This window comes from Aptenodytes patagonicus, chromosome 18 (assembly GCF_965638725.1).
Source record: "Aptenodytes patagonicus chromosome 18, bAptPat1.pri.cur, whole genome shotgun sequence".
NCBI lineage: Eukaryota > Metazoa > Chordata > Aves > Sphenisciformes > Spheniscidae > Aptenodytes > Aptenodytes patagonicus.
In genome coordinates, this window is record NC_134966.1 from 9,105,717 (window position 1) to 9,121,393 (window position 15,677).

General features: G+C 44.7%; 2 protein-coding genes across 4 annotated transcripts in view; one reads left to right on the forward strand and one right to left on the reverse strand.

The window, feature by feature from the left end:
• BRD3 (bromodomain containing 3) overlaps positions 1 to 816 on the reverse strand; it is a 46,566-nt gene extending 45,750 nt beyond the window's left edge. Inside the window, exon 1 of the mRNA XM_076355390.1 lies at positions 751 to 816. The gene's annotated coding sequence lies outside the window, so the exon portion shown is untranslated. The remainder of the gene's footprint in view (positions 1 to 750) is intronic.
• On the forward strand, positions 705 to 15,236 carry WDR5 (WD repeat domain 5). 3 transcript variants are annotated; one of them, XM_076355398.1, is made up of 14 exons: positions 705 to 723; positions 2,761 to 2,950; positions 3,816 to 3,924; positions 5,288 to 5,361; positions 6,309 to 6,398; positions 7,083 to 7,172; positions 8,369 to 8,452; positions 9,005 to 9,060; positions 9,208 to 9,254; positions 10,098 to 10,173; positions 11,576 to 11,609; positions 12,387 to 12,461; positions 13,080 to 13,167; positions 14,151 to 15,236. In XM_076355398.1, the coding sequence occupies exons 2-14, from the start codon at positions 2,870 to 2,872 to the stop codon at positions 14,249 to 14,251; spliced, it is 1,005 nt and encodes a 334-aa protein (XP_076211513.1). In that variant the 5' UTR covers positions 705 to 723; positions 2,761 to 2,869; the 3' UTR covers positions 14,252 to 15,236. The 3 variants fall into 3 exon arrangements, with proteins under 3 accessions (XP_076211513.1, XP_076211511.1, XP_076211512.1); XM_076355396.1 differs by lacking the exon at positions 705 to 723 and adding an exon at positions 1,053 to 1,128; XM_076355397.1 differs by lacking the exon at positions 705 to 723 and adding an exon at positions 1,960 to 1,993.
• Positions 15,237 to 15,677: the final 441 nt, after the last annotated feature.

A 15,677-nucleotide genomic window follows, 5' to 3' on the forward strand; every position in this document is an offset into this window, starting at 1 on the left:
AAGGGCCTTGGCTTCACTGTACCACTGATTTTTTTTCCTTTCTCAACTGCCACTAGAATTTTTGGAGCCCAAAGATCTTCCTGTGTTAAAGGGCCAGTAAATGACACGTGTCTCCTTTTCTTCCCTCTTAACTGAAAGCAGACTGTAATGTGTTCTGTGTGGTCTTGGGTTGCGTTTCAGAAAAAACCATTGCTCTCCAGAAAAGTGCTTAAACATACGCTTAAGTTGGCCATTTGGCCTTAATGAATCAAAGTTAAAACGCTTTTCTGAGTCAGGGCCCTTGTACGCCGGTACATTGAGAACCGCCTCAGATATACTCTCACCCAAGCAAATATTACGGTGTTAAATGGCTCATACATCAGCCTCATGCATTGTATACGTTACTGCCTTGTGAATTAGCTTGGCCTTTTCATAACGGTTTTTATCTGTGGTACTGGTGTATGCTTCCAACAGGGCCGGCCTGCCCGTTACGACCCAACGACATCTCACCCCGCTGCAGCCAGGTTCAACCGTTTTGGAACAGCTGCGACAGATGGGGGCAGAGCCCTGCCCGCGTGTTAAGCGGCTGCGTACCTGACCGCCAGCGCCCAGCCTGATCTGCGCTGCACGGGAATGCCACGCAGGGCTGGATGGGGCCCTGACGAGACCCGCTCCGCACCACAGGCCGGGCAGGGCGCTGCCTGCTGCTGCCCTCGATGCCCGCTCCCCACAGAGCCACCCAGGGTAAGGGCAGCGGCTCAGGGGCCTTACCCGTGGCGGAGGGAGAGCACGACACGGAGCTCGGGACCTCCTCCCCGCCGGCCGCTGCCGCTCAGCCCGGGAAAGCGGGAGTGGGGAGGGCGGGAGAAAGGCCGAAGCCAAGGCGGCGCCTGCCCCTTTGAGGCGCCGCCCGCGCGCGCAAGCGCTTCTTTTTGGCTCTCGGGCCTTGCCGTAGCGCTCCCGGGAGAGAGCGGCATTGTGCAGCCTTTGGCCCGGACCGCGCATGCGCCGTTCCGCATTCCCCCGCCTGGCGGCCCCGGAGCTGCCGCCGCCGCGTCCCCCCTCCCCTCCCGCGGCCGCGCTCCTCCTCGCCGCGGAGGAGGCGGCGGCGCCGCCGCCGCCGCCCCCCCGTCCCTCCCCCTTCCCCCGGTAAGTCACCGAGAGGCGCGGGGGCGGGCCGGCTCCCCTCCCGTCTCCTCGCCGCCGTGCTCCCGCACCGCCGTTCCCCGCGCGCGGCGCCGCCTCCCCTCAGGCAGCGCGCGGAACCCTCTCCCCCCCCCCCCTCCCGCCTCGTCCCGCCGCCCGCCTCGCGGGGGGCGCGCGCCGGGCCCGGCCCTGCCTCGCGCCGCCGCCCTCCCGCCTTCGCCTCCCGCGCGGGGACCCGCGGGCCGGCACGCGCCGCGGGCGGTGCAGGCGCGCGTGCATGCGGGCGGCTCCGCGGCCGTGCGGGGCTGCAGCGGGCCGGGCCGGGGAGCCGCCCGCCCGGCCCCCCGAAAGTTTGGGCTCCCCGCAGGGAACTCCTCCCCCCTCCCCGAGCGTGGCGAGGCGAGGGCGGGCGGGGAAGGGGCGTCTGTAGCCGGCGGCCGCGGCGCTGGTGGCCGGTGGGTGTGTCGGTACCGCGTGCCCGGCGGCGGGGGCTGTGCCGGTTGCTGGGCGTTTGCAGGGAACCCCTCGGGCGTGGGAGCCGGGTGCCGGCGCTGGGGTTTGTGCGGGAGGATGCTGCGGTGCAGGCGGAGCTGGGCGCCGGCAGCAGGATGCGTGCTCGCCGAAGTTCCCAGATTAGTTCCAGATGAAAAGAATCTGATCTGCATTAGAAAACTTTAATTTTCTTATTGTTGCGACCGGTGATTTATCCACGCTGTAGAGAGGGCTTATTAAAGCAGACAGGCAACTAGTAGCGCTTTGCTCTGTGCCCTCCTTTCCCCTTCCGAGAAGGAGATGCTTAAAACGCCAGTAGTCGCTGGAAGAGCAAATGCTATTGCTCCCAAATCTGCTGCCACCCGCAAAAAGAATGGTAGGATATTGCGAGCATGCTTTGAAGACAAATCCTTACAGTGTGAGCTGGAGGTTATTCTGTTACTAAGCTGAAATGTAGCTGAGCTGCAATGGAGATTGTTCCCTCTGCAGCATCAGCCCTGATTACGGAATACTGGCACAGCACTTCGTCGGGTTTTGTTACAGAAAGCAAGTCTGGTGAGACTAATACAAGGCTGGCTTTCAGTCAGGTGAAAGTCTCGGGCGGAGAAGGGTTTGATTTGACGCTCATACCCTTTAGGAGGGAAGTATGAGACTGAAATGCTGGCGTTCTGAAGTGAAAGGAATCTAGCAGGGTCTTAAGATGTGGAAATGCCCGTTATTTTTTGTGTTCGTTATGGTCTTGTGTTCTGTACCGTAATAAATGTGAAAAAGAGGCCTTGGACTGTTCCTTCCACCTTTTGTACAAACCGTTGTATTTACTATGCACTAAGTACTTGTCAGAAGTAATTTGGAGAATATGATACGAACACCCTGCCACACCTGAAAGCTATTCTGCTTTATTTCTGTGTGGAATGGAGCAGGATGGAAAAAAGCTTTCCAGGAAGTGATAAAAGGCCATGGCTTGGGTTCTTGGTCTTGCACGTTAGCAGGTCTGAGGGCCTGAAATACTGCTGTGTTGCTAAACAGATATAGAATATGGTTTTTCATACTGGCTTCAGGTGACCTGCAGTTAGGCTAATCTCATTCTTCTAGCCGCTGAGAATCTTTTTGACAGCTAATGAGAATATTTTGTTTTTCTTCCAGGTTTTCATTTCAGTGCGGTTTTCCTCTCTGTGGCAAGGGCTGCCTTTTGAAGCAGCACATTCATTCTCCCCTTCAAGCACCATAAGTCTCATTTGCCAGCTTCAGAACCATGGCAACAGAAGAAAAGAAGCCAGATGCAGAATCCACCAAAACACAATCTACTCCTTCTTCCTCAACCAATCAGAGCAAGGTGTGTGTGGGGCTCCAGACAATATCCGTTTAAATACACACGGCAACTACCTGCATGTTCAACGGGCAAACCAGAATTAGAGAATTGAATTCTAATATAGATTAAGAACTTCTCCAGATTTCTGCTTCTGCTGTTGTCTCGAGCTGAAAACGTGCTGAGGATTTTATGGGAAGAGCGAATGGAGTACAGCCTCTTTTGTCATGCTAGGGGTTTTTTTTGGTTTAGTGGATGTTCTTGTGAACGAAATACTTCTTGTCACTTTGAGCATTAGAAAGGCAGGTTGGTTGTATCTTTGGAGTGTCTAGAGGTGACTGGAGAATTGGTGAATCTATGATTGTAGTTGCAAAGTGGGGAATTCACATTCTTTGAAGCCTGCAGATGCTCAAAGGAGATGTTACTGTCTAACCACAAAGCCTTCGCAAAGGGTGAAAAGGGAAAAAAAAAAGGTATTTTAGGGGTATGGAGGAATTGGCCTGTGATTTGATTTATGATAAGGATGAAAATGCAAACATTTAAAAGCACTACACAGATCAGTACCGAGGGTATTATCTTGATCTACCAAGCGCTTTATGGCTGGACTGTTGGATTACTTTCACCTGTTTGTTATTGGCTTGGATGAAATTCATACCAAGGATGAGCTGGTGTTGTGCACACAACGGTAAGGCACTGCTGGCCCCAGACAGCAAGGGTGTTTGTTTTGTTGTTTTTTGAATTGCGGGGGGGGGAATGTAAATGCTAGAATCTCTATTATAGTGAACATTCATGCAGTCCATTACTGTGTACTGACCCAGTCTGATACAGAGCTTGTCACTGAGATACTAAATTTGGAATTTATTCAACTCATTCATACATATTTTTCTTACAGCCTGCACCAGTAAAACCAAACTATGCTCTAAAGTTCACGTTAGCGGGACATACAAAGGCAGTCTCATCAGTAAAGTTTAGTCCTAATGGAGAGTGGCTAGCCAGCTCCTGTAAGTATTGCTTTCTTTTTATCTCATCTAAAACATGCAAATGTGGGCCTTGGAGAGCTGCCTGTCTTTAGCGTTACCTTCATCAGATGGAGGAGGGATGTTGTGTCATGGTTTTTCTTAAAAGGAGCAATACCAAAGCTGTCAGTCTTTGAGATAATCTGCTTTAAGCTTTTAAGTTCTGTTACTTTGAACACTGGATCCTTCTATGTGTTGCCAAGTTGGAGAGTCCTCACCTGTTCAGCTTTCTTTACTGAGCAAATGGGCAAAAGCAAACACAGGATTCTTTTCCTGTGCAAAGGAAACCCTTGTGCTCTTCTGTATCGCTAAAGACATAGCTTAAGCTTTTAAATTACACTTTGTGTACAGTATCTGCAGGCAAAAGCTTAGCTCTGGGAAATAAGGAAGGTAGCTTTGCGCTACTAGGCTGGACTGTAGAGTGTGCTGTGGTGGACTGGCCACATGCTTCTGTGCTGTGTGCCTGTGGCATTTAATAAGTCAGAGCCTTTGATTACCCCAGTGAAATGTGCAGAAGGTTATTATAAATAGTGTTTCACTACTTGCTCTCTTAAGTGGTAGATCAAGTCCTCTTCCTGTCAGCTTTGGTATTTCCTAAAATTTTTTGGTAGTCAACATTGCTTGACAGCTTTCCTTTGAAAATGTGTTTATATGACCCTCAGTGATCCGGAGAGGATCCATATATAAGGAAAGGGCGATTGGAAAGAAGAACATTATTGAATATGATGGTGAGGGCCACTCGAACATCTTCCAGACATGGGAATGGCTTAGGTCTTTGGCTTAACTGCAAGTTGCCTTAATAAGACCAGTGCAGTGTACCATATATAAATCATTTTTATGTTAAAGTATCCTCATGAAAGTCCCCTCTCTCCCCTGCCCAGGTTTTCCAACCTCTACCTCTGGCAAATATCAATCTTTTTCTCTGGCGTGCTTTGCAAGTTAACATAGATAATATGTCTGGGTTTTTGGAGGCATTACTTCAGTCCAGCTTGTGGTGTAATTTTTGTTCTTCTTGGGCAAAAACGTTTCGGCGTTCCTCGTGGAACGGTACTACTTTTACCACTGGCAATCTAAAACAAAAGTAGAAAGCCAAGTTGTCATCAGAGAAATTAAAGCTGCTGGAGGCTCTGTGCATTCCAGGCAGTTTATGTAATCTCAGCTGCTGCAGCTTGGCATGTAGGAAACTGTTCTTTACCAATTACATATTACCTTATACACTTAGGTCCGCTTGGGGAGGGAGAACTACCCGCTGTTTGCAGAGCTGTAGCTAACATATTTCTTTCCACCTGGAAGGGACAGCTGTATCTGTTAGTGCTGTTAATCTCTTAACTGGCACATTCTTTTCCAGCTGCTGACAAACTCATTAAAATTTGGGGAGCATATGATGGCAAGTTTGAAAAAACAATATCTGGTCATAAACTGGTAAGTATGAGGAGATTACTGTGCACTTGAAAGTGAATTTACTTGTAAAGAATTTTGCTTTCTTTTCCTCATCCAGAAATTTCCGTTCTTGGTTAGTTTGACTTGTGTAGGTTTGTTCTTCAGTCTCGTTTTGTACTTTGTTTATACAGTCCTGCACAACAGCCTGGGACTGGAATTGCTGAAGTAATACCGGGTCAGGCTGGAAATATGGGTGAAGTGCAGGCTGATAGTGGAGTACCTACGTGCATGCTGCCTAGCCGTTTTCTTGAGCCCCTCCATTTCAGGAACACCAACCTCAGACACGGGCAGTGCCTTCTTGGGTGAAAATCCCTGTAGACTCTAACACTGTGTCCTGTTCCATCTTTCCTTTGTATATGGAACAGAATGGCTTGCCTTTTAAGGAGATTGAATTTTTTTTGTGGGTTTGCCTACATAAACACAACACTTACTCATTTTTCAAAGTTCTGAAGAAAACACAAACTCCCAAACTCTTCAGTTTTGTTTTCTAAAGTTTTTTACGTGCTTTTTTTTTAAAGTTTCATAAGCAAAAATGAAGATTCACCAAAAGAAAAAAACAGCAGAATCTTGTTCTTCTCTAGTCCTTAGGGACTCAGACCGTAAAGAGCAAGCCATTTGTCATGAAGAGAAGCCACTTATTCAGATTAGTTTATACAGCATACTGTTTATGAATTCCAAGAAGGGGTGTTGGTGGCCACGGTAAGAGCTATGTGAACAAGCCATTGATGTGTTTGGAGTATGTGGCTCAGCTTAAAATGAACAAGTGTCAAAGGAGCTGTTAACCCAGTCAAATCAATGAATTCCCAACTCTCAATGCTGAATTTTCTTTCAAGCTTCAGCTGTGAATATAATATGCGGTCTGTGTTTTCCATTTTCCTGTGTCAGTGAACAAACAGAGCTGAGAAGACGATTGTTTTCCTTTGTTTTAGGGTATCTCTGATGTTGCTTGGTCATCAGATTCCAACCTTCTTGTCTCTGCCTCCGATGATAAAACTCTCAAAATATGGGATGTAAGCTCGGTAAGGGCAGAACCTATTATTTCCCTTTCTTCTCCCCAGCATTGGCATCTTAACTCATGTTCTTCTGAGAGACAGCCCTGATGTGCTATGATGAGAGAAGGTAGGGTTTTAAGCACTGGCTCCTCTTTGGGTAATACTCTTTCCTGCTTATAATGAACTGCTTGTTGAATGGGCTGTGAGGATGAGTGAGTTATGCTGTCTGGTTTTGGAAAGGGGGGGATGCTTATGGGTACCATGAGGAGTCTGGTTATCTTCTGAGAGCGCTTAAGCCTTATGGTGGCAATGCAACTGCAGGCTTCATTTCTGAAAGCAGCCTCTCAGATGAAACCTTTTTGTAACTTCTTATTATAGCTTCACTTGTCTTCGCTTCTCTCCCCCTTCCTTTTCTGTGATCACAATGAGAACTGGATAATTTGGTTGAATTTTGATTGGGTATGTTAAACTGCTTGGTTCTCCTGAGTTGCCCAAAGGGTTTACAATTTGGCTGCAGTCATTAAAAATGTCTCTTTTTTTTTTTTTTCTTTCCTGTTGTTTTGCTGTAGCTCGTCCTCTGCCCATCTAAATCTGGGGTTAGAGGTGGTTTCTTTGTGCGCTGCACAGTGATTAACCTTAATGCAGCTTACCTGAATGCATTTATAGCTGTGAAGGATGCCGTATATTTAACTCTGCTAAATCTTATTTCAGGGTAAGTGCTTAAAGACATTGAAAGGGCACAGTAACTACGTCTTCTGCTGCAACTTCAACCCTCAGTCAAACCTCATCGTGTCTGGATCAGTAAGTGATTTTTTTTTTTTCTTTCTTTGTGCAAAGCAGTGCTGCACGCCCCTGTCACTCGACCCTAAGGGGACAGACAGGTTCTTTTAGAGATCCTTGGCAGAACGATAACGGCACTAAATCGTAGTTACAATTAAAGCTTGTTTCTTAACAGGATATTATGGTTAGTATAGCACAGAATTTATGATTAGAATGGCACAGGATTTCTGCAAGCAGAACCAATGTAGTACAATTTATAGGTAGCATAATACAGAGTATATAATACAACTTAACTTATAATTTCTCATCACCTAGATCCTAACTTAAAGTACGACTTCTAATCACCTGGACCCTCTGCAGATTGGGTCAGATCTTAATACGCGATTTGCTGTATCAATAGAACAATCGTAATCTAGACTTGAAAATCATACAAAATAAAAGAATAAGAGTCACTGACTCAATCCTTGGAGGAAGCAGATGATGGTGGGGGCGTCCCTGGCTACCGGCGGGGTCACGGTCTCACTGTCCAGCAGCAGTTCTGGTCCAGGTTCCCTGCTTAGGACTGGTAACTGCTTGATTTTGTAGACAGTGCTCTGTATGCTGTTACGCTTCCCTGTTCTGGGACGGGGTGACCACCACCACCGGGTTGGCCGGGTGCCTGGGACCTTCAAGGCCGGCAAGGAAGGGAGTAACCGGCCTGGTGCCCAGGAATCTTGAGGCCAATAGGGAGGGGAAGAAGAAATCCGTTTGGTTTGTCTACTTGGTTCACAGGACCTTCAGGGCCTGATAATGAGGGGAAGGGAACAAATAAGTGATCCGCTCAGTGACAGAGAATGGATGCTTGCCTTATAAAATGGTGTTAGTTATGCTAACCGTATTACCAGGGGTTGGGAGCAGGGGGTACCGGTCACAACCCATTACCATTTCGGTTCTCTGTCTTCCTCCACAAACACGGCTTGTAGTCAGATGAACTGTGCAGTGTCACCGCTGTCTTTGCTTGGGGACACAGTCAAGCCCTTAAACCATCCTCAACATGCAGGTTTCCTGCATGGAGAGGAAGAGTTCAGGGAGCTATGTTCCCAGTCTGTTATTTTTGCCCTGTGTGGTGCTTGTGTCCTAGGCTTTCTGATGCGTGTGCATCTAGTCAAGCTATAACACCTTGCATGCCTTGAATAGATGCATCATTAAACCACCTTGTGCATTTCTTCAATCTTCAGTTTGACGAAAGCGTGAGGATATGGGATGTGAAAACAGGGAAGTGCCTCAAGACGTTGCCTGCTCATTCTGACCCAGTTTCAGCTGTAAGTCCCTTCTGATAAATGAACACACTAACACGCTTATTTTGTTAAGAGAGCTCCTCTCCTGCCTCTGTTTGTAGAGGAGTGGGTTTGTGCTCTAACTCTTATTATCAAGCCCTTACACAGTGTAGTGGACGGGCTGTGGTGGATTTGCCAGTGGTCATTGCTCAAAGAGAATTAAATGAACGGTGTTTTCTGTAAGATAGATATGGATTTTGGTCTTGGGTGTTAATGTGGGGAGCAGTGAATAGTGGTGTGCCAGTCATGCCTGAGTCTAGCAGTCTGATGCTGGGGCACAGGTTTGTGGTCACTTGAGGATCAGCGAAGAGCCTGTACGTCTGTTGCTTTCGTGTTGTTCCAAGCTGTTACTGAAGTCCAGAGCAGGGTAGTTCCATAATACGCTCTGTTTCAAATCTTGTTCATTTAATAGGTAAAAGGAGCTTGGAATACAGCAGTATCCATTCAAATGAAGGAAAAACAGAAGGTGTTCAACTCCTAAAATTTGATCTTTGTGAACATCAGTAAAGTTATTTTTCCCCTTCTATAATATCACAGGTGCATTTTAATCGTGATGGATCCCTGATAGTGTCAAGTAGCTATGATGGACTCTGGTAAGTGGTTATTTCTTGTCTACAGCACTGTTCAAACCTTTTGCATTTAAAAAAAAGGACTTTTTTTAAAAAGCTTGTATTTGTAACGTTAAAATCGGAACAAAGACTTCAAAACCAATAGTAATGATTCTTGTTTGTTTTTAATAGTCGAATCTGGGATACAGCATCAGGCCAGTGCTTGAAAACACTGATTGGTATGTAGGAATACTACTTGTTTGTGCTCCATTCTTCGTTATTAAGTTGTGACATAGATATTCTGCATCATTGCTGTGAACAGTGGCTTTCTTAAGCTCTATTTTACTGTCTCCCTACCATTCTGTTAGTACACTATTGTCCTCCTATCTATCGCGATGAGGGGAACTATCCTCTCGTGTGAATGGGAACTTGCTTAAGCTTTGAGTGTTATGTAGTATAGATGGACAAATGAGAGTTTTCCAAAGTTTTCTACTGTTGAGCTGTGTAGTGCTTGCTGTGCAGCAGTTCAGAGCTGTAACGACAGAGTTGTTTTCATCGCATCCAACAGCACAACCAGGTAGTCTGCGACTACACAACTGTAGTCAAATCACGACAACAAGCTGCCTGTTTTTATTGCAAGAGGCATGAGGCATCTTGTGAACATGGCTAATAAAAGGAAACCATGTGTTGGGCATATATTCCCTAGTCCTTCATATTCTTATAAAGCATTATATAGACAAGTTATATGGCACTGCAAATCAATGGCATGTATTCTAATATAATGATTTTTAAAAGGTGGAGATACGGTCTTGCTCTGATATGTATTGTTGCAAGGAAGGAAAGTTCAGTTACAAAGGGTTATTTAAAATGTTTGTGAGAAAAATGCTTAATATCCTTTTCTTAAATTACTGAAAACAATCACTGTTCTTACGCCTCTCTTTTTCTTGAAGTACCAAAGGATGACAAAACTGAAAGCTTGTTTCGGTGAAACAATTAACGACAAACTATTGTCAAAAGAAATTATCTGTCAGTGAGACAATACAACTGTGCACTGTTTAATATCGCTTTTGTTTTCACTGTAGATGATGATAACCCTCCTGTGTCTTTTGTGAAATTCTCCCCAAATGGCAAATACATACTAGCTGCAACTTTGGACAAGTAGGTATTAAAAAAGGGGAAAAAAAAAAAAACCAAACCCCAGGCTTTGAAGTGTTTATGAGTATCAGATAAAACGTCTATTTTGCTGCTGTTTAGCTATCATAGTAATGGTACTACACAAGTTCATATATACTATCAAACTTAAAAAGCCTGCAAGGTGGTGTGCTTTGCTAACGGCACGGGCAGGACTTGGGTCTTTTTAGCACTGCTTGGTGACTGCAACACCCATTCATTCCTCCTTGTACCTTTCAAAACCTCAGCATTTCCTTGCATTAATCGTATGATTCTTTTGTAACATCGAGAGACAGAAAATCTAGCCTAGAGAAGGCTGCAATATATAAATAACTTTGTGTGTAAGGCATAAAAGCAGCGCAGGTGGGCTGATTGTATTGAGAATGATTCACCTGGGGAATTTCCATGCAGCTACTAAGAAGGGATTAGCTGGTCTATCATCTCTGTTCACAGACGGTAATGATGCTGTTGCTTTCCTGAGACCTTCCTTTCCTAGGTTGTGAGGTTGATGCCCTCCCTCTCTGAGCACCTTTGTACAAAAGATACCACAGGCTGTTGCCTGCCTCTTTCAACTAGTCAATGAGAAGCAGAGAAAACACAGGTTAGGCTCCCTGGGGAAGAGAAAGGGAACTATCTTGCCAACTCTGGCAGTAGCCTGGGTATCAGTACAGGTGGTCTGTATCTGGACATGCGTGGGGCTTGCTTAGTCTGTGGAAGAGCCTAGTGCTTGCCTGAAACAAGTGACTTGCTTCATGTCCAAATTGTATTCAGCAGCGTGCTTAGTCACTTGCTCTGCACTGCCTTAGGCTTGAACGGGTTGAGGATGCCGCAGTCCAGTGTTTACTCCCCTGAAACACCCTGGTGCAGGACTGCAAGTTGAAAAATTAGGGCAGTGCGTGTGTATTTTGGTCCGTAGCTACTTTCAGCAGGATTTGATTTTAAAACAGCTGGGGGAAAGGGATAGTTTGTAGGGCCATCCCTGGTTCTAGTGGGTTTCTCACCCTGAGAAAGATTGTTTAATGAAATCTGTACGAATCTTCTGGATGCGTTGGGAATTGGGGGATGTCTGCCAAACCACCTTATCCTCTCTCACTGTAATTTGTCTGTTATCCAGCCCATCGTTTCCCTAGCTGTCTGGTCATTATTTATAAAGAAACTTGCAGGTGTGGGAAAACACTTAAATAGACCCTTTTTTATGGAGGAGAATATGAATGGCATGGCAGTAAAATTGATACTTCGGGGTTAACTAACGCTGCATTCCAAAGCCAGGCTGAAGTGATCCATGTAGACTTTAAGAACTCTGGTATGGAGAAACTTTTTCTGCTGCTAGGAAGTTGTCAGATGAAAAAAACCCAAGAACTAAAATCTTTGTTTTTCTTTTGTTTTCTAGCACTCTTAAACTTTGGGACTACAGCAAAGGAAAGGTAAAAACAGTCCTGCCTCACTATGTAGACTTAAGTAAGCTTATAGGAAAAATCTGGATTTCATATGTGCTTTTTAAACTTGCTTAACATTTTATGAATATTATAGAAAGAAGTGTTAGTACCCCTTTATTGGAGAGGACAAACTTTTAGCAGGGCCTGTTGTGATAGGACAAGGGGTAATGGTTTTAAACTAAGAGAGGGTAGATTTAGACTAGATACAAGGAAGAAATTTTTTACGCTGAGGGTGGTGAAGCACTGGCACAGGTTGCCCAGAGAGGTGGTGGATGCCCCATCCCTGGAAACATTCCAGGTCAGGTTGGACGGGGCTCTGAGCAACCTGATCTAGTTGAAGATGTCCCTGCCCACGGCGGGGGGGTTGGACTAGATGACCTTTAAAGGTCCCTTCCAACCCAAACTATTCTATGATTCTATGACTAAAGATGCCTTTGGGAAAAAAAAAAAAGTGATTGGGCTCCTGCATAGCCCCAAGACATTAAGTGAAACTATATTTCTGCGTTTTTCTCTTTATGAACAATAAATTGCTGTTGCTCTCTTTGTGGTAATGTGACAAATTTAGGGCTTTTTTTTTTTTTTTTTTTTTCCCTTCAAAATTGTTTAGTGTTCTAGGGCAGAGATGCCCTCTGCATCCTCTAGATAAGTTGGCAGGGTGGGAAACACAGGCAGATATATTTAGTCTTTTCTGCCAAGAGAGTTTGTCCTTGACTGAGGAAAACTACCTCCCAGCTGTGTTAATGTCTTGTGGCTCTTCACTTTCAGTGCCTGAAGACATACACAGGACACAAAAATGAGAAGTACTGCATATTTGCAAATTTCTCCGTTACTGGTGGAAAGGTTAGTGTTTATTTGAGATGCTTTTTACCAATGTGCGGTTCTTACTGCTTTTCTCTGTAGAAGAAACAGTAGTTTGGGGATGGAAACCTCCTTTGGTGGGTGCTGGTTCACTGGTGCCATAGTGCGGTGGGAGAAGAGGGTGTCCTAGGAAAGTCCCTCTGAGCACCTCTGGTGTCTGTGTTTCTAGGTGGGCCCGCTGTCCCATTGCAGGCTCCTGCCACTGCAGCAGTAGAAAAGGACTTTGCCTGCAGCAGGAGAGCGGCTGCTTGTGTATCGGTTCGCCATAGCCACACAGCAATCGGCCATCAGATGATAGGTTGGTGTGTTCTGGTTGAGATGACAGAACAAATCAGCAGAGGTTAAGTCCTAACACAGAACCACCTTAGCACTTTTTGCTCCGTTAGTTTTCCTCCTCTGGCACACGCAGGGTGGAACAAAACTTTCTGCTGCCTACATGCGCTGAATAGAGGCTGAGAGAGAATGAACGGCATCAAGCAGTCATATAATGTTGGAAGTTCCCTTTCATATGATGACAATGATATGTTTACTCAATAATAGCAGTTAGATATAGATGAGGAGAAAGATTAAAATAACTGTGTTTTTTCTCTGCTCCTCCAGTGGATCGTGTCTGGTTCAGAAGACAACCTGGTTTATATTTGGAACCTTCAGACAAAAGAGATTGTACAGAAATTACAAGGACACACAGGTGTGGAAGAGGATTTTGGTTTTATTGATGGAATATCCGTCATGTCAGCTTGTAATGAGGGCTTAGCTTGAGCATTTTCTCTCTGATGTAAACTAATTTATGTCAGACCCATAAATTCTTGACTGGCTGAAGCTTAATTGAACCCTAGGAGTTCACTCCTTTTTATGAAGGGTTTTTTGTGGGCATTGCAAGTGTTTATTCTTTCACTGTAAGAACTTTGACATCAGCTTACAAAGGAGATTTCCTTGAGTTCAGAACTGGTCAAGATACTTAAGGGACTCATAATATTAGGGACTTTGAATTGCCTATTAACACCTTCCAAAGCTGCAGCTCTTGAAAGGATAAGGACTGATGTGGTCCTGCTCTTGAAGGCAGAGTTGAGCGCGTATGGAGACGTCACCTGACGGGTACTTCAGTCTGAATCCCACAAGAGAGCAGCACTTTCACTGTACCGACTAGAAGGAACTGTGCTGTGGAATCTAAGCGTGCTTATTCCTTTGCAGGACCATTGATTTGGACTGTAAGCACGGGCAGTGGCAGCAGGTTTTCATTTTCAGCCTAGGGCAAGGCTCTGAAGATGAAGTGCTATCTAAGCATTGAATAGGACGTTGGGAATACCTTACATGGAAAGAAAAAACTGACCTGGGTTTTTATTAGCTGTCTCTGACATAATATGCCAAGAGTTTTGCCTGTGAAGTAAGCAAGAACTAGAATCTGGAGAGTTCTCACATTTTGAAACCTGTCAAACACTTTCCAACTACTACTCTCAATTCTTTTTTGCTAGTATTTCCTCTCGCAGAGAAGCAGTAGTTGGAAAATATTTATGAATAATGTGTTTGTAATTCTGCTACAAGGAAATAGTAACTTGGCTATGCTGTTTTAAAATGCAGTAGCAATACACATTCATTTTCAGAAATGCCCGCTATGAACCAGATTTCATTGCTGTAAATAATGATATTTGTATATCTTTTCTCTTTGTTTAGATGTTGTAATCTCAACAGCTTGTCACCCAACAGAAAACATCATTGCATCAGCGGCACTAGAAAACGACAAAACAATTAAACTGTGGAAGAGTGACTGTTAAACGTTCCAGTATCACTTTAGAGACTGTCAGGAAAAAATGTTTTTAAAAAAATATTAAAAAACCACATGAGAATAATAAATCCAGTTTGGCAGGAAACCTGAAGAATATTTGATAAAGTGGTTTCTGTTAGTCTTGGCCCAAAGAAAACGTCTTAGCTCTTTGCTAGAACCGGGCAACGTGGTGGAAAAAAAAAAAAAAGATGCAGTGTCTCCTTTTCTTGCCTAATCTTTTGGCAGACAAATGGATCATTCTGACATCGCGTTAGAAGTGTCAGCCTTGTATTGGACACCCCAAAGATACTGTACTTTATGGTGGCATTACTTCTGGGCGCTGTTGCTGCTTAAGGAAGAGCTGCCAGTCTACTTTGTAACAGTAAGTTAAGTCACGAGCCTAGAGATGTGTGGAATTTTTTTAAAATGTCTAATTTTTTATTTTTTTTTTTCCCAGAATGTAGGTTCTAGTCTCTTGGGAAGTAAATAGGAGTACTGCATCTTTAAGGGTGCTTCATTTTAAACACTCAGCTCAAACTTTGTGACCAAATAAAACCATGCAGTTCCAGATTTCCCTCTTCCTGCCCCTGACATGACTCCTGTGGTGAAAATCTCCTCTTACCTTCTGTATAGTTGCTTACCTCTTGTTACGTGTGTTTAATAGATGCTGTTCTAGAGCAAAGTTACAGTTCTTCTGTTAACCATTAAAATGAATCCTGCTTGTAGTTGTTCTCAGCATATTTTAATTTTTTTTTTTTCTCTTCTGGTTATAAAGCAAGCTCACAGAACACTGTAAAGTTATTTCAATGTAAAAAGAAAAAACCCAGACTTTTGTATCTTGAAAATCCATCGTATGAAACTGTATTGATAATGGCATGACTCTGTATCTATTTCAGCGTTGGTATTTCTTTCCCTTTTTGTCATACCCATGTGGTATTTACACATCCAAAAAAAAAAATACCATGTGCCATAATAAAAAGGTGGGATTTTATGTGTATGCTTGTGGTAAGAGTGTACTAATGTGAAGTGTCTGTCCAAAGAAGCCTCCCTTAAAAACACCTTTAGAAGGAAGTATTTCTGTAGCAGCTCCATTGAGTGAGGAGGGGAGGAGGAAGAAAGGAGGAGGAACAGCGCCGTGGTGCTTTACATCTGTTGTGGAGAAAGAAACGAGGAGCATAACTCAAGTCACAATTTGTTTAAAGAAAGTAAGAAGATTGAACTGAAGGTGTCCTCGGCAGAGGCAACATTAGTACAAACCCTCACAGAGACCTTTAGCTAAGGGGAAAGGAATCCTGCTGCCCTCTCCATGCAGACGGGGCAGGGCAGGCTGAGTGGTGATCCAGGATTTAGCTTGTGCTGGTTAAGAATTACGTTGAGGCACAGGTTTTATTGCACCCAAAGGGTTCTGCTGTAAGGGGATGTTTTGTTCCTGGTGA

Coding starts and splice junctions, on each gene's coding strand:
- WDR5 (XM_076355398.1), top strand. CDS start 2,870: ATGGCAACAGAAGAAAAGAAGCCAGATGCAGAATCCACCAAAACACAA. Junction 9,255..10,097: donor GTGCTTGAAAACACTGATTG/GTATGTAGGAAT, acceptor TTTTCACTGTAG/ATGATGATAACCCTCCTGTG. Junction 11,610..12,386: donor GGGACTACAGCAAAGGAAAG/GTAAAAACAGTC, acceptor CTTCACTTTCAG/TGCCTGAAGACATACACAGG.